The 13,214-nt window shown below is 46.6% G+C and overlaps 6 protein-coding genes across 6 annotated transcripts in view; 3 read left to right on the forward strand and 3 right to left on the reverse strand.

The window, feature by feature from the left end:
* Window positions 1-43: 43 nt before the first annotated feature.
* BDV37DRAFT_289557 (uncharacterized protein) lies at window positions 44-1,428 on the forward strand (the record flags this gene model as incomplete). The annotated part of the gene is made up of 2 exons (XM_032088497.1): window positions 44-302; window positions 377-1,428. The coding sequence occupies 2 exons, from the start codon at window positions 44-46 to the stop codon at window positions 1,426-1,428; spliced, it is 1,311 nt and encodes a 436-aa protein (XP_031934588.1).
* A 941-nt stretch (window positions 1,429-2,369) lies between these two features.
* Window positions 2,370-3,386, reverse strand: BDV37DRAFT_266073 (uncharacterized protein). The gene is made up of 2 exons (XM_032083870.1): window positions 3,227-3,386; window positions 2,370-3,171 (listed from the first exon to the last, which is right to left on the reverse strand). Exons 1-2 carry the CDS (start codon window positions 3,286-3,288, stop codon window positions 2,475-2,477), a joined length of 759 nt encoding a protein of 252 aa, XP_031934589.1. The 5' UTR covers window positions 3,289-3,386; the 3' UTR covers window positions 2,370-2,474.
* Window positions 3,387-3,963: 577 nt separating this feature from the next.
* On the reverse strand, window positions 3,964-4,925 carry BDV37DRAFT_266075 (uncharacterized protein). Its single transcript, XM_032083871.1, has 2 exons — window positions 4,764-4,925; window positions 3,964-4,714 (listed from the first exon to the last, which is right to left on the reverse strand). The coding sequence occupies exons 1-2, from the start codon at window positions 4,781-4,783 to the stop codon at window positions 3,982-3,984; spliced, it is 753 nt and encodes a 250-aa protein (XP_031934590.1). The 5' UTR covers window positions 4,784-4,925; the 3' UTR covers window positions 3,964-3,981.
* A 404-nt stretch (window positions 4,926-5,329) lies between these two features.
* Window positions 5,330-7,125, reverse strand: BDV37DRAFT_277048 (uncharacterized protein; the record flags this gene model as incomplete). Its single annotated transcript, XM_032085681.1, has 5 exons — window positions 5,330-5,406; window positions 5,451-5,685; window positions 5,765-6,241; window positions 6,356-6,524; window positions 7,106-7,125. 5 exons carry the CDS (start codon window positions 7,123-7,125, stop codon window positions 5,330-5,332), a joined length of 978 nt encoding a protein of 325 aa, XP_031934591.1.
* A 578-nt stretch (window positions 7,126-7,703) lies between these two features.
* On the forward strand, window positions 7,704-8,553 carry BDV37DRAFT_277049 (BTB/POZ domain-containing protein; the record flags this gene model as incomplete). The annotated part of the gene is made up of 3 exons (XM_032085682.1): window positions 7,704-7,744; window positions 7,805-7,931; window positions 7,993-8,553. The coding sequence occupies 3 exons, from the start codon at window positions 7,704-7,706 to the stop codon at window positions 8,551-8,553; spliced, it is 729 nt and encodes a 242-aa protein (XP_031934592.1).
* A 1,870-nt stretch (window positions 8,554-10,423) lies between these two features.
* Window positions 10,424-13,214, forward strand: part of BDV37DRAFT_277050 (kinesin light chain) — a gene marked incomplete at both ends in the record, with an annotated part of 4,297 nt that continues 1,506 nt past the window's right edge. The window contains 3 exons of the mRNA XM_032085683.1: window positions 10,424-11,381; window positions 11,435-11,575; window positions 11,612-13,077. Coding sequence (XP_031934593.1) covers window positions 10,424-11,381; window positions 11,435-11,575; window positions 11,612-13,077 — 2,565 coding nt within the window. The remainder of the gene's footprint in view (window positions 11,382-11,434; window positions 11,576-11,611; window positions 13,078-13,214) is intronic.

The following is a 13,214-nucleotide window of genomic DNA, read 5'->3' on the forward strand; positions in this document are numbered from 1 at the left end:
TCTCTTTCATGATGATGCATTTCGAGTTCCGGGAATAAAGTCTATGGAGGACCTGCGACGCTTGTGGGTGGAGGATGGCCGCCAGCAGATGGAGGTCCCATTGAAACGGGACAAGGCTAAACATTATGTATTCTGCAAGGTCAAAAGCGTCCGCGGCAAGATTCAGATACATCGCGATCAGCCTATCTCCCAAAGTACCCTATCTCGACAGCTCAAGACCTTTGGGGAGATCGCCGGCTTTAAGTGGTCATTGTTCACGCATCGGTTCCGGTACGGTGGCGGCACCATTCTAAATGAAAGCGGTAAGTTATGGAATATGCCATCTTGTCCGTCCTTCCGTCATGCATTACTGATTCAGAGCGGTTGGGACTGCTAGGTCTTGTTAGCGACGCCAAACAGAACTTGATCATGAAGCACGCGGACATCCGAACGTTCCTGAATCATTACCTTCCTCGGCGAATCAACACTGATATGCAGGCGTTGATGAGAGGACTCAAACCAGATTCGGCCATGATGAGGGCAGTCACTAGGATGGGACGATGGATTGACCCACGTCGGCCCCGAGAGCTCACTGATGCGCAGAAGGCCACGGTGGAGCACGATCCAGAGCTGCAGAAGGCTATTCGGAAGCGGGATGCGTTCTCCAAAAAGCTTCAGCGCAGTCAGAAAAAGACTAGCTGGAAGCTCGATAAGCTTGACAAACTGAAACGGGGAGTCACAAACACGCGGAATCGACTGCTGTATGCGCTCCGCCAACGTGTACGAGAGGAATTTGATGAGGAGCAGGCGGTCCTTGATATTGAGCGGCAACTGGCGGGCACTGCTATTCTAGACGAAGAGGCTAAGGAGCAGCTCCAAATTGAAGAGCAACTCCAAATTGAAGAGCAACTCCTTCCGCAGCAGATTCACCTGCTGGGTAAACTCATGACTTGGCCTACCTCCTTGTCAGTGGAAGCAGAGTGGCAGCGGCGAAATGAGGCTACCGAAGCAGTTCGACTCTATTGTGATGTCCTGGAAGGTGGCCCGCGACGAGGTCGACGGCCCAAACGGACCGTTCCGGTGAAAGAACCCCAAAAGCATAGCCTCCCCAGAGAAGAAGTTATTGCGCCAACCGAATCCCCTCCTCTTACCCCGTCACCCTCACGGCATGAAATTGCCTTGCAGGAGGCTGGCGAAGACATCCGAACTGCCGCGAAGCCCCGAGCGTGCTTTCAGTGCTATGGAAACCCCGCAGGATGTGACAATCGGCGTCTCAAGCAGTACTCCCGCCACACGGGTCTGTTACGACACTTCCGAGCCGTGCATCTGGACGATCGTCACTGTAACTACTGCAATGAGTCCGTGGACAACGATATGTGTTGGCGGAGACACACCGTAGACAAGCATCGCTTGAATGTCAGATACCTTGACTACCCTCAGGATCTTTGAGTATATTAGAGGCAATGCTTTTGTACAGGAGCATATTTACATTAGATAAGCCATGGAGAGGTTAAATGGTTCGTCCAGGTGCGACCGTAGAAATGAAAACCCCATTAAATAATCGCTAGTCCAGATTTCGGCCTGCTTCCCATTTTCACGTCCTCGGTTGACGATTTCTAACGTCTCCCTAGATTGTATCAAGGTATTCTGCTGGGAAGAGAGTATAGAGTATTTCCTACAGCTGGTTGCAATACTGGCGCAAATATTTATACACTTGAATACTTTTGGGCACCCTTATATAAAATATAGTAAGTCACTTTTGTAAATGCTTCTTAAAGCCCTTACTACGGGTTTGTATTTTGCGTTGTACTGGCCGTTCTATGACGCAAAATAATGTATACAGCCTGTAACTCAATATACAAAGTACTTATTATTCTATGTAGATACTTCCCAGTGAATTTATCTCTGTACTAAGGATCGTTAGAAAATTGTTTTGGCATTGCACTGGCATTGCACAAACACGCAAGGAGAGCCCCGTTTTCTTTGTTCGCCAGAGAGTGGCGGTAGGTGCGGCACGCAGATTTGTTAATCATACCAGGCTCTGGCTGAAGGAAAGGGAAAAGGACACTGCTTAATATACATGCACTATTAATACAATACGTGGCCATAAATGTCGCCTGGTAAGGCTGCCAGACTAATGATGTACTTCATTATAAGGCTATTGTCGCATGCTGCCACAAAATGAGCTAGTGTATGTTGGCAGAGCATCATTACATATACTAGATAAGCTCTAATCCTTCATTGGAAGCTAGTATATGTAATCCCAGCTCCATAGTGCTATACCCTACGATTCGGTACGGGTAGTAAAATGAAGAGCATTGAATAAAACCTCATTCTGGACTTGTTATTTGATTTGAGAGATACTTCTGTACCGCGTTCCTTATCCCCGTATTCGTCCTACGTGGATGGGTTGGGTTGCGATGAGAGGCAGAATATCCACGAACCAGCTGTTCCACCTTTGGTGTAACCCGGATATTTAGTAGCACCACTGAGCTTCAGAACATGCGAGATACTTTGGCGTTTTTAAGAAAGAGTAGCTTTTCCCCGCTCAAAGGGTCCTTGAAGTGGCAAGGTGTATACTTCTCGAGCGTAACGCTTTGAAGAGCTATCTTCAACTCCCCTAGAACATCCGCTGCAAAATCTGGTACGTTTCGAAGTTCTTCGGAGAATTTAAAGTCATCGCAGTGTAGGTACGCATCTATTGCTGCTTTAGCAAGTAGCATTCGAACCGAGTGTTCCTTAGGTAAATGACTCGCTGCGTCAACACTCCCAGGAGTGATGTGGTGGACATTTGTATTGGGGTCTCTGACACAACTATTATTGTTTGGGGGAGGATTGGCTAAAATAGTCGATCGGATAAATTCAGTTATCGGCGACTCCATGCTATCAATGCTTAACATGTCTGCGAGTCTTGCGAGTTCAATCATAGCAGATATCCACTCTGCTGGAGATTCTTTGCCAAGAATAACCCGACCAAGGTATAACCACTGGAGAAGCAATTGAAAGCTTCTATTTGAAACAACTCCTTCAACCTCTTCTAGCACTGCTGATTGGTCTTCCCCTTCTTTAAAATTTCCTTTGAACATTGCAGCAAAATACGGCGAGTATTCGCATATAAGCGACTTAGAGACGTCGTATGTTGCGGCTCCGATCTTTATCTTAACTGTAGGGCCATGGTAAAGAGGCATTTGACTAGATAGAGCATATCAGCGATAAACCACAATTAAGATATGGTACATTATCATACATTTTCGTAAAATCTTCATACGACAAATCGAGTAAGCCGCCAGCAGACTCTCCAGCCGACATCGTAGGATACTGCAAGCGAAAGGTTGGTTCAGCAGGCCTCTAGGCAAGTGAATAACGTAGCTGTTTAATCTTAGAAGTGCTTGGATGATGAAGTGAATATTTAAGAGTGGCTTTCGTGAATTCGTCGCCTGGGGAATTGTGCTATCGTCGATTCCTATCTAAGGTGGGGTAAACGGTGTACCACGACTGTCTGGTTGGGGTGGTTTGACTAGTTTTGCATGGAAGTCCCATGGACCCGTATAATATCTAATACAGTAACCTCGCTGACGTAACATGAATGATACCCTTGTCCAATCCCGGTAACTATGGAGGATATCTTCCCTGGAATCTAATTAAAGCGAGGATGAAGGGGACTTGTATATTCTGTCCTAAGAAGGCCATATTATTTGAATGAATCTTGCCCGATAATGTTCTTCTGTGTTCCGGCGTGATCTGCTTGGACATGCGGACTTGCTGCTTAGACCCTCTTGAAGATTGAGAGCTCTGAAGGAAGACCAACCCTCTTAAATCCGTAAATTAAAGCAAGCTGCTTAGATTAAGACAATCCAGCTGATTGCGCGATGATTGTGCGATGATTCCGCGATGATTTAGTTACGCATGGTCTGGACATTGAGATAATCGCACCGTTCTATAAGCCTTGGCATAGACACACGGAACTAGACTCCCATATATTAAGTCACGACCAATCCATTACTAAGGACTACCACTCATTATAGTAAGTAAAAGTTTAACCAAAGTGGGCTGTTCCTGCAGAAGTATCTCGAACTCTCTGTTGTGCAGAAATAATCGGATGTGCCAAGCAGCGTAATGACACACCATTCTAATTAGGTTCTCGCACCGCTCAGTGCCCGCGCGGAGGGCAAAGTCAAACAACCGAACAATATCCCCAGTGCGATCCTGGCATATTGGGAAAGTATGGAGAAGGTGCAACATCTTGAAGAGGCAGATGTCACGCAGCTCCTCTAGTCCATATTTTGCGGCAAAAACATGAAGGCGAGCATGGGTGAGAAGCATTTCGGTATAATCCATCGTAGGACTATAGCTACCCTGCGAACCCTCAGAGGGCCGTGGCTGAATCCGCCGTACAAGGTAGTCCGCGAATTGTTCCACCGTCTCTGTGTCTCGAAAGAGGCATCCTTCGAGTACACGGGCCTGCTCCACCTTTTCTCGTCCACCAAATGTCAGGCCGGGAGGTGGCGTGTCGCCGGGAATCGTAATAGAGTAGTCTCCAGTGTACAAGTACTGACAGACAAGACTAAAGATATGTTTATCCGTGTCCTTGATTATAAAAGATTCATCACCAGCAAAACTACCGCCATCGCTGTCGAACCAGGGCGTCGAGTGTGATTTGAGTATATCACCGTGGATGATAACTTCTTCACAATCAGTGCCGATGGTGAACTTCAGGAGCTTGGACAGAAACACTCTGCACTATTATTAGTGATATCTCACCCAGGAAATTCATTCATCCTTACCGGTTGTTGCATGGAGTCATGATTGGAGCCGAGAGGGGCAAAATTTCCTCCGATGAGGAGTTACACGAAGTTCAGCTGGCTTTATATAATGGATTACCAGTCATTTTGTTCACGGACAAATATCAGCTTCATGAACCACTGAACGCCAAACGTGGATTGATTGGTCGTAGGCCTTGATAGGCTTCTCTCTGAACGAAGATGTGTTAGAAGTCTTAGCCCTATAGCACTAGCGTCTTCAACGCGGGGCTGGTTTCACATTACGCATCCATCTTCTATTGGATAATATCTGACGCCCCACTTCAGCGCTTGGCCCTCAGATAGTCAACGAATTACTCTGAAAATGCTCCGTTTCTAAGAGAGTATACTGTTAAAATATAGATTACCTTATATCAGTTCACCGTATCACCACTCAGCTTCCAGTTCTTACCGTTTAACAGAGAGCTGAACGGACTTTTATTTTATTCAGAAGAAGGAAGCATGCTTATTTAAACGAATACGATATATTTTAGTCCCTTAAACTAAGAATATGTTGGCCTCCAAAAGCTGCTGGCTACTCCAAGCAATCCTTAAGATAACATAATTTCGAAGTATAGGAAAAAGTCGTAGGGAAAAAAGATGAATCCAGTCCTTTGACCGTACTTTCCTGTATAACTATCAAGGAGGGAAAAGATGAGGATCCACACATACGGTAGTGGGAGGGCCACTTTGGCGATTTTATGGCGCGCGCGGTCTCTACCAGTCCCTTATAATTCAGGCCTATGAAGGGAGCTTCAGGTTGTGGACAGAGTAGACCATTTGAGTGCATTTGCTTTGTAAGAGCTCCGAACATGAGGGAACTACACTCAAAGGTGCACCCACGGCTTCCGTCTAGAAAAGCATCTCGTAACTTGGCGAGTGAGGAAAGTATAAGAGTAATTGCATCCTATCTGCGCATGTTCATTTTGTCTAGGCGATTGTTATTATATCCTCCCAGATCAGGATTCCTGGGCCTTACCTATTACTTGTTCTGGAATTGGCAACCCAAGATTTGTTATGCGATTGCTACTCTGTGAGATAGCAAGTAATGTGCATTTTTCAAATTCATATGATTGCCTGAAGACCCATGATACCCATACCCAGAACATCGAGTCGCGGGAATATGTCGTGGGAAGATTAACTCTCAAGCTTTTAATCCATCTGTCTGCGAAATATTGAACTAAAGTTTGGCACTGGTAGTAATCTGCTAGTATAGCAACTTTAGCAAGCAGTTCCAGACTTATATCCCGAGGTAAGTTTTGGGGCCGACAGTGAAAAATATTCATTAAAATTAAGAAAGCATCAAGATCCCAGCCGCTGATAGTAATCTCAACTGCACCTTTCTCAAGTAGATGAAAACCTTCTTTCCAGCCCTCAGTAAGTGCTTCCTGGAACACAGGTGAGGCCAGGATTAAGTGTTTAGCCGATGCTTGGATACGAAAAACCTGCGTTTTCACGTGTTCCTTATTTTAGAATTTAGGTATGGTAAGCTTGGTTTGTTCACTACCATCCTTTTCCCATTTGTTATAAAGGACAATACTGGTACATACCTCTTCAAGTTGCTCTTTGAATATGACAGGTTCCTCAGCAGGAGGCTCTTCAGCAGGAGGCTCTTCAGTAGGCGGCTCCTCGGCAGGCAGTTCCTCATGATCGTTCCAAGGTGCAAAGTGATATTCTGGGCATTGCAGAATTATGTTGACCTCTCCGTCTGGGTCAAATATATGGGTTTCCCGTCTCACCGCGGTACTATCATGTGGAACTAGCAATTTAGAAATATATTAAAATACAAAATTTCAAATCATCAATGTTACCATACATGCACTTACTGATGTTTACATCTAAAGCTTGAGAAGATTTAGTTGATCGTTCATCACTGTCACAGACAGTATGTTCAAATTTGCAGCGATCTGGTACCTCAGTTTGCAGTTCAGTTGAGCTTGGTGTAAACTTTACGTCCAAAAGCACAACGACCCCGTCGGAAGAAGTCGCAGACCAACATTTTAAGATAATGGGTAGATACTGTTCACACTTTCAAGAGAAGATTCAGGATTTAGTTATCCCTTGTAATTCAGAGCTGAGAATTGAAATGAAATGCTGGTCTAGAATGAGGCCAGGTTTAGATTGTTGGGTTTTTTCTCCTTCTGGTGTGACACCGTTGTGATATGGAGATCACCTGACCTTGTTTCTAAGCCTCAAAAATAATACTGCCACGCAGCTACACCTCTGTTGCTTGTTTTGCTATATTAGATTGACAAAGTAGGGCTATGAGACTAAATTAAAACTTGACTGTCCGATATGAGTAAAAGGAGGCTTTGACCTTCAAAAACCTTTCAACTTTACTGATCATTTTTGTTCTCAGCGATCGTTCAGTTAGTAGTGTTCGTGCACACTCTATGTACCAATTAAATTCCAATTTCAAGCTCCCAGTGAGGTGGGGGGAGGAAAATGAGCTTGCGGCACTAAACTTCCATTCCTCCACTATTCCATCAGTGAGAGGCTTAGCCCCGCAGTGGAACCATCAAATCCAGGAATTCATTGTTTAATTATTCCATCTGGTATGAAATGAAATTCAGTGTACCAAGACATCTTGCCGCGGCGGACTCATGTTTGCCTTTAATAGGCTTTACATTTCGTTGGCGAGTCATTGGCTAGGGGATGAAAAGCGCCTGCAGACCTTGTATAATACGACAAGGATAATGTAGTGCACAATCGTTTTCTCCCAGGTTAATCTCCCATGACATGGGTTATGGCCCACCAATTCAGTATTTTCAGCCAACGTAGGGGGAGTGGATGCGGACAAAGGATTTATCCGGTAGATTAATACGTTTGAACGAGTTCCACCCAACTCATTACCTGACAGAAGGGTTATCTCATCACACATCTCTTCGAATCAGTAATCGAACTTGGTTAAACCTCCAGTAAATTATGGCGGTTGATACTAACTATCTTCTGGGCCTGCTGTCAAAGTGATCAATTCCTCAACATCAATGTGTATAAATTGAGCTAATGTACGCTGTTCTTCAAAGCTTACGCGAAACTGGAGAGTTCTCGGATACTGAAATCAAATGCGAGCCTTCAAGCTTCCAACTTCATTGCTGTATTATTTGCCGACAGTCTGCGTTCTTTGACGGGATCATGAAGCATGATTGGAAGGTGAATACCATCACAGCTTATATAAAGTCCGCACTGAATTTTAAGCTTAAATCATGAAAAGGAAACCAGATCACGCGTTGTTACAATCTCCGATGATGCCTTCATCGCCTCCAAAATGTTCGATTATCTTTATCGTGCAGATTACGATGACCATCCCAAAACCCTAAATGACCTATGTGGAAAGGACGAAAATAAATTGGGAGAATCGCCAAAAGTTGATGCTGAGCATCAAGATACCTCTATTAACACTCTTCCATCTCACTGGAGACGTGCACGCATCAATGTTCAAGTTTACGCTATTGCGGAGAAGTATATGATAGATGCATTGAAAGAGGTATCTAGGAAGAAATTGGAGTCTAATATGGAAAAAGAGTGTAATGAGGTCGGCTTCATCAATGTTGTGCAGGATGTGTATGGGCCTGAGTTTCCACGTGGCTCAGAGCTCTGCAATGTTCTAGCACGGTTTGCCCTCCAGCACGTTTCCACTCTCAAAAAGTCTCAACATTTCCAACAAATCCGAAAAGACTACCCACAATTTGAGTATGATTTTTGTACCTTGTTGATGGAGAGTGCCACTAGGGTTGTGGGAGTTTTGGGGAGAGCAAAATCATTACCCTGGTAGGGCCCATCCTCCCCTGAAATATCAGTAATAGTATGGCCAGAATGAGTTTTTCTTTAGTGGAAATGAAATTGTCAATCGCGTGACACCTTCAATATCAAGTTCTTATATATACCGAGTTCCTATTCGCCCTCGTCAAAGTTCTTATTGCAGCAACTGTGCCACGATGCAGATTACCATAGCTGGTGTACAGACTGTAACAAGGGCTTTCCGTCGCGCAAAAGGCTCGAGAACATCGATCGAAGAAACATAGTGGCTTCTAAGGGTGCACTCCAGGTCGTTGTATTTACAATACACAAAGGACGTTGGCCTATCTCCCAGTAAGGAAATTCTTACCTTGACTCTTGTTAAGTAAACTGTTTATCACCAGGGTTAGCTAGTGTCACTGCTTTGCAGAAGAGGGTCCCCTTGGTAAACTGAGCCAAGATTAGTCAATGTATGCAAGTATGTGTTGTTCAAAGGCGACTTGTCCGCGGCCAACATGTGAGTTGTGCTGAAATGAATGCCTTACATGAATCAATTTTTGAATCCATTGCCCTCATCTTGAACCCAACCAGCAACCAAGGCAACAATGGCTTCTATTCGGATCGCAGACATTCATCGCCCAGAACTGACAAATTCTGAGAAAATAGGGTCATCCATCACCACACTTCAGCTTACCCTGGAGGACTAGCGCCATCAGCGTCGCACTGGTTTCAATTTATGCATCTCTGATTGGTTCATAGCTAGCACCCCGCTTCAGCACATCAACACCCCACATGAGCAACTACCCCACTTCAGGGAATTATGTGAAGGCCCATCGTTCCGATGCTTGGTGATGAAGCAGACCACGTAAGACAGGCATTGAGCTTCAGATGACCAACAATCAAGTCTCGGAAGTGGGAAAAAATGAGGAGACCTGTGAATAGGCATTCAGTTACTTCGTGACAGTCATTGATATTACGTGTAGTCCGGTTCTCAAGAACCCGGACCCTCGGAGCATTTTGGCTCTACGGGAGACCTTTTGGAGTGAAGTTTATAGACGCGACCGTTACTGCCTTCCATGTTTTGGAAACATAGTGATGCTTTTTCAAACTCTAGTCACATGAAACGCTAATACCAATATGGCTAATTCCGTATTCAGAAGCTCGTTCTAATTTTGGATGGTAAAAAAGTGTACCCGTATGAAACATAGGGCGCATAGTCAAGTACTGTTACAGTCGACCTGATGCGGATCGTACATCACCGCTCCTCAGGTCCGCCTGCCATATAAAATTAGTACGAGCGCAAGCAGCCCCAGTATCCTGCCCGCATCCTACCCCGCCCGACCCACCCACCATCACTTCATGCATCACGCCTGCAATGCTAGAAGCAATTCATAACCGTCTCGCCGAAAGATCCAGCCTATAAATCCAAGAGGTAACTGTTATTACGGGAAGAGTCAACGTCTTGCCATTATCAACCAGCGTTAGAGGCGCCCAGACCAAGCTGGATAAAACAAAAGACCATCAATACAAGTTGTTTTACACCTATAAACTACCCGGGCTTCGGTTGTATCAACTGGTGTTTTGTCAGCGAATCCGGATCCTCAGAACAATGAGATACAGACGGACTAGCTGGTCACCACTTATCTTAATCCCGATCCAAGCGCCAAGATTTTATTGGGCTTCGTCACCTGTATTGCTCATCCGTACAAGGATTGCAGATTTCATTCGACCCCACGTGACACCAGCGGCGGTAGCCTCGCTCCCTTTCCATGTCAGCCGTAGACGATATGCGCCTGACCTCGTATAAATCTCGAAGACGGCGTCTCGCATTTCGTGCTGGTCATGATATCAAGACCACGACCAAGTTGAAGCCAGTTTAAGCCAGTTTAAGCTGACACCACACCAAGATGGCCCGCCGCCTCAGCCACCATGACTACACGGTCGGGTGGGTATGCGCCTTGCCGGACGAGCTGACTGCCGCTCAGGAGATGCTTGACGAAGAACATCAGAATCTTCCTTCGAACCACACCGATTCAAATATATACACCCTAGGGTCCATAGGAGCCCATAATGTCGTCCTGGCGTGTCTGCCTGCAGGCCAGACCGGTACCAACTCTGCTGTGGCAGTGGCCATGCAGATGAAGACTACGTTTCCGGCCGTTCGATTTGGGCTGATGGTAGGAATTGGGGGCGGCGTTCCAAGCAAAGAAGCAGATATTCGGCTTGGCGACGTTGTTGTCAGCCAGCCGGGCAACGGACATGGCGGGGTAGTGCAATACGACTTTGGAAAGTCAACGCCCAGCGGGTTCAAGCGGACGGGGTTCCTCAATGCTCCGCCCACAATCCTCCTCGCCGCCGTTACGAAGCTTCGATCCAACCTCGACCGAGGGAAAAGTAGTCTGTCGCCACACCTCTCGAAGCTTGGCAACCTCCTCAAGTTCGGCCGTGATCAAGCAGGAAGCGATTTGCTGTTCGAAGCGGAGTACAACCATAGTGGAGAGGATAGCTGTCTATCATGTACGACCGCGAGGACGATACAGAGGAACGAACGGGCGGACAATATACCTATGATTTACTACGGTGCAATCGCGTCGGGGAACCAGGTGATGAGGGACGGAGTCGAACGGGACAAGATTAGCTCAGAATTCGGAGGAGTTCTCTGCTTCGAGATGGAGGCGGCCGGCCTGATGAATACTTTTCCATGCCTGGTGATCCGCGGAATCTGCGACTACGCTGACTCCCACAAGAATAAGAGATGGCAGCCATACGCGGCGGGAACAGCAGCGGCATACGCGAAGGAGTTACTAGGCGTGATACCGGTGGCGGATGTGGTGAACACGCAAACGGTCGATGAAGCACTACGAGGTTAGTCTAGCCGTCATAGCGTGAAATTTAGAGATAGGACTCACACGCTATAGGGGCGAAGCGTACCTTTTACCTCCCGTTCGAACGAAATCACAAGTTTATCGGTCGGAATGCAGAGCTCGACACGCTGAAACAAAAGCTCCTAATAAATAAAGATTGTCAGAGAGTAGCGCTCAGCGGTCTTGGTGGTATCGGTAAGACACAGGTCGCGCTACAATTCGCATATTCAGTTAAGGAGGACTGTCCAGAATACTCTATCTTCTGGGTACAAGCGTTGAGTATGGAGACGTTTGAGCTAAGCTGCAGGGAGATAGCGGGTGCGTTAGGGATACGCCAGGAGCAAGAGGGCGGCGAAGACCTGAAAATCCTAGTGCGGCAACGGCTAAGTGCAAAGACCGCAGGAAAGTGGTTGCTAGTTATCGACAACGCTGACGACCTTGACTTGCTTCGCGGGACCTATCAAACAGAAGGGTTGCTGGCCTTTCTGCCAGAAAGCGATGGTGGCCTGACTATATTTACGACGCGGCATGGAGCTGTAGCGCAGTACTTGACGGGCGGCGATGTGGTTGAGATAGGAAAGATGACGAGACAGGAGACGACGGACTTGTTAGAGAAGTCTTTGGTTCGAAAGAACCCTTCTGACAACTCCGAGACTGTGGTGAATCTTCTGACGGAGCTGGAGTACCTCCCGTTGGCTATCACCCAGGCAGCAGCATATATAAACACTAATAAAAGCTCCATCTCCGAGTATTTGCGCCTATTGAAGAAGACAGAGCAGGATGCTGTCGCACTCATAAGCACGGATTTCGGCGATAAAACGCGATATCGGAACTCGATGAATGCGGTTGCGAAGACGTGGACGATCACCTTTAACAAAATTCTCGAATGCGATACCTTAGCCACAGATCTCCTCGCATTTATATCTTGCATTGAGTGGAGAGCGATCCCATACTCTATTTTACCAGCAGCGTATCCTGAAGCACGGCTGGTAGGAGCGATCGGTACACTCTGCTCCTACTCGTTCCTGGAGAGAAGAGATGATGGAACTAAGCTCGACATGCATAGGCTAGTCCACTTGGCGACGAGGATGTGGGTAAATCAGAAAGGTCGTAAAACAGAAACGACAATAGCTGCATTGAATCACCTGGCGGAAGTCTTTCCATCCGACGATTACACTAATCGGGAGATGTGGCGGGATTACCTACCGCATGTGGCACGGATAGAGAAGGACGAGCAATGCCAAGGTACAGAAGAGAAGAGCAGGCTTTGTCTAAAGGTCGGACAGTGCTTACTCGTTGATGGGCGGATGAAAGAAGCTGTTCTTTGGCTACAGGAGTCTTGCGAATGGAGGGATATAAATCTTCCTCAAAGTAACATTGATCGACTGACATCGCAGCACATGCTCGCTATAGCATATCAAGCAAATGGACAGATCAAGGAGGCAGTTAAACTGCTAGAGCATGTTGTCGCCATACGTACGGAAGTGCTTGCAGAAGATCATCCTGATCGACTGGCGTCGCAGCACGCGCTCGCTATGGCATATCGAGCAAATGGACAGATCAAGGAGGCGGTTAAACTGCTAGAACATGTTGTCGCGATAGAATCGGAAGTGCTCGCAGAAGACCATCCTGATCGACTGGCGTCGCAGCACGAGCTCGCTATAGCATATAAAGCGAATGGACAGATTAACGAGGCGGTCAAACTGCTAGAACATGTTGTCGCCATACGTGCGGAAGTGCTTGCAGAAGACCATCCCTCACGACTGGCGTCGGAGCACGAGCTTGCTGGAGCATATGAAGCGAATGGACAGATCAAGGAGGCAGTCAAACTGCT

Source organism: Aspergillus pseudonomiae (genome assembly GCF_009193645.1).
Source record: "Aspergillus pseudonomiae strain CBS 119388 unplaced genomic scaffold BDV37scaffold_168, whole genome shotgun sequence".
NCBI lineage: Eukaryota > Fungi > Ascomycota > Eurotiomycetes > Eurotiales > Aspergillaceae > Aspergillus > Aspergillus pseudonomiae.

Excerpts from the sequence above, each read along its gene's own strand:
- BDV37DRAFT_266073 (XM_032083870.1), bottom strand. The coding sequence starts at position 3,288 with ATGTCGGCTGGAGAGTCTGCTGGCGGCTTACTCGATTTGTCGTATGAA. Across the intron at positions 3,172-3,226 it reads TATGAAGATTTTACGAAAAT|TCAAATGCCTCTTTACCATG; the intron begins GTATGATAATGT and ends TGCTCTATCTAG.
- BDV37DRAFT_266075 (XM_032083871.1), bottom strand. The coding sequence starts at position 4,783 with ATGACTCCATGCAACAACCG. Across the intron at positions 4,715-4,763 it reads ATGACTCCATGCAACAACCG|AGTGTTTCTGTCCAAGCTCC; the intron begins GTAAGGATGAAT and ends ATAATAGTGCAG.